Here is a 3063-nt window from a genome sequence, read left to right on the forward strand (position 1 = left end):
TTATTTTTCTCAGAAACTACAGTGCATTTCAAATCTTCACCAACATAGCAATGTCACTAAGAAATGTCATTGACTGGCTTTATCCTCAAATATGGTAAGGTCTAAATGTCTGGCATCCTAAAAGGCATGTGGCACTTGAACTGGACACTGGGCATTCTGTATTACATATCATGTACACTGATATTCACTAGGGTGGTTTCTGATCCATAATTACTTTAAAAGCTGAATGACTCATCAGAAATTGTTATCAAAACTGTAAATGAAGCAGGAATGTAATAGCTCACCTTTATGCATTAGAGTTGATCCGTTATTGTCACGTTCATTAAAATTGATTACTCCATCTCCTATCAATTTCTTAAGCATTTCCAAATCACCCTTAAAGGCAGCCACATGACCTGGAAATGCTAAATCTACGAACAAAAATGCAGCATTTCAGTAAATGCATGAGTTTGTTCTCTTCCCTACCTTAAGCTGTCATTATTTCAGTTTTCAATATTATCTTTAGTGTGAGGCTACTGAGATGAGTTTAGTTAACACACTGACAAGTAATAAAAAGAGATTTATAAAATACGACCATTATTTAATATGCTACACTAGCTTTAAAAATGGCAAATTAAAACTTACTGAAACGTCAAACTTTTGCTCTTTGAAAGATAATGCTAAGAAAACAAAAAGACAACTTCTGAAGAGGAGAAAACATTTGCAATACACATGTCTAATGAAGAACTTATGTTCAAAATATACAAAGAACTCTTAAGCATTTGATATTAAATAGAAAAGTCTAATTTTTAAAAATGCAAAAGAACTAAAGAGATACTTCATTTTAAAAGATATATATGAATGGCCAATAAATAAAAGAAAAGTTGCTTAACATCAGCTATCAAAGAATTTAAATTAAAACTACAATAAGAAAATACTACACAACCATTAAAATGGCTAAACAAAATGGACTGACTACATAATATGTGGACAAGAATGGGGAATATTTTGGAGAACAGTTTAAAAGCTCCTTAAATCTAAACTTGAATATATGCCCCAGTCCTAGGTATTTACCAAGAGAAACAGAAATTTATGTCTATGTAAATATAATAGCAACTTAATAAGCTCCAAACTGAAAGCAATCCAAATGCTCACCACAGGTAAATTGATAACGAAATACAACTCAGTAATAAAAGGGAATAAATTGCACTAGAGATATGGCTCAGTGGCTAAGAGAACTGGCTGCTCTTGCAGAGGACCAAGGTTCAGTTTCCAGCACCCACATGGCTGCTAACAACTGTCTGTAACTCCAGTTCCAGGAGATCGGATGCCCTCTTCTGACCTTCATGTGCATTGGCAATCACTCATACACATAAAAATCATGGGCTACAGGGAGAGCCTGTCTCAAAAAGACCAAATAATAATAATAATAATAATAAATATCTTTTAAAAGGAAATAAATTAAAAATACAACATGTATAAAATTGAAAAATTATTCTACATGTAAAACTCTAGAGAATGTCAAGCTAATCTGTAATAGCAGAAAGTAGACCAGTGATTATATGGGATCAGGGTGAAAGGAGAGGCAAGCTAAAAGGAGTCATGAGAAAGCCTTTGTGTGATGGAAATGTTTTGCGCCTTGACTATTATGATAGAATGATGAGTATATATATAATATATATATGTCAAAAATAATGAAACTGAACACCAGTTTAACTGTAGTAATTCATAAGGTTGACTTTTAATTTTTAAAATTTTATTTTATTTTATATGTGTTCATCTGCATGTAAGTGCGCCACATGTGTGCAATGCCTGCAGGGGTCAGAAGAGGCCATTGGATCCCAAAGAACTGGGGTTACAGGTGGTTGTTAACTACCATCTGAGTGCTACGAACCAAACTTGGTCCAGTGCTCTTTACCATTGAGCCTTCTCTCCAGTCCGTTGAGTTTAAAGGTATCATAATCAAAATGAAAAGAACAATCTACTTATGAGAGAAAATTATATCAGAGAAAAATCAATATAATTAAAATTACATATAATATTTATATATACATATATATATATGAGTAAGACATAAAACCACAAAAAGGAATAATAAATCCAATATAACACTTTACCCTTAAGGAAAAAGTATTAGGGAGAGAGCTAAATGCTTCAACTCTGTAATAGTGTATTCCTTTTTTTAGTTTTGTTTTTGTTTTTTGGTTTTTAGACAGGGTCTTTTTATAGCCCTACCTGACCTGCCACTTGCTATGTACACTAGGCTGGCTTTGATCTCACAGAGATCTCAGAGAGAGTCTGTCTCTGCCTCCCAAGTGCTTGCACTAAACGTGTATGCCTTTAAGTTCTATGACACAGTGTGCTTTATGTTAATATCTACATGTGTTTGTCTAAAATACTTCATAATAAAGAATCTGAATGCATGTGTGGATGACATTACATGATACATTTCAATGTAACATTTGCCTTATAAGTTGTCTTCATATTCTATTGACTATTATCATTATATGCTAAAATATTTTGGTTAATTACTTACTTTCCTGATCATCTGAATTACTTCCTTCATATTCAGCACCCTGGATATACTGTAAAATGTTCTGTTTCAAGAACCGCTGGGCCAGGTCCAATACATTTTCTCCATTATCATTGAAAGCTTTTAGAGCCTGTGCTCCATTGCTCATTCTGAGTAGGAATTTAAAACAATGAAGGTGTCCTTCCATGGCGGCTAAGTGAACTATAGGTAAGAGAAAAAGGATGTAGTTAATCCTAAAAGTGAAATTAAAATACCCTGAAATGCTGGGTGTAGTGGCACTTGGCTATAATAAAGAACTCTGAAGGGAGAGGCAGGAGTAGAAGTTCAAGGCCAGCCTGGGCTACAGAGTGAGTACCAGGCCAACACATGACTATATGGAGAGACACTGTCTCAAAAGGCTAAAAAATAATTAACTTTTAAAAGCCAGAATTGGTGAACACCTGTAATCCCAGCACTTAGAAGGAGATAGAAGGATCAGACATTTAAGTACATCCTTGGTTACATAGTAAGTTCAGGCCATCCTGGAGTACACAAGACTCTATCCCAAAGAA

The 3063-nt window shown here is 34.2% G+C and overlaps 1 protein-coding gene across 1 annotated transcript in view; it reads right to left on the reverse strand.

Moving 5' to 3' along the window:
• Positions 1-3063, reverse strand: part of Ankrd42 (ankyrin repeat domain 42) — a gene marked incomplete at its 5' end in the record, with an annotated part of 81477 nt that overhangs the window by 38886 nt on the left and 39528 nt on the right. Inside the window, 2 exons of the mRNA XM_017800889.2 lie at positions 285-410; positions 2516-2713. Of these exons, the coding sequence (XP_017656378.2) occupies positions 285-410; positions 2516-2713 (324 nt within the window). The remainder of the gene's footprint in view (positions 1-284; positions 411-2515; positions 2714-3063) is intronic.

Source organism: Nannospalax galili, unplaced genomic scaffold (genome assembly GCF_000622305.1).
Source record: "Nannospalax galili isolate Female #2095 unplaced genomic scaffold, S.galili_v1.0 scaffold278, whole genome shotgun sequence".
Lineage (NCBI taxonomy): Eukaryota > Metazoa > Chordata > Mammalia > Rodentia > Spalacidae > Nannospalax > Nannospalax galili.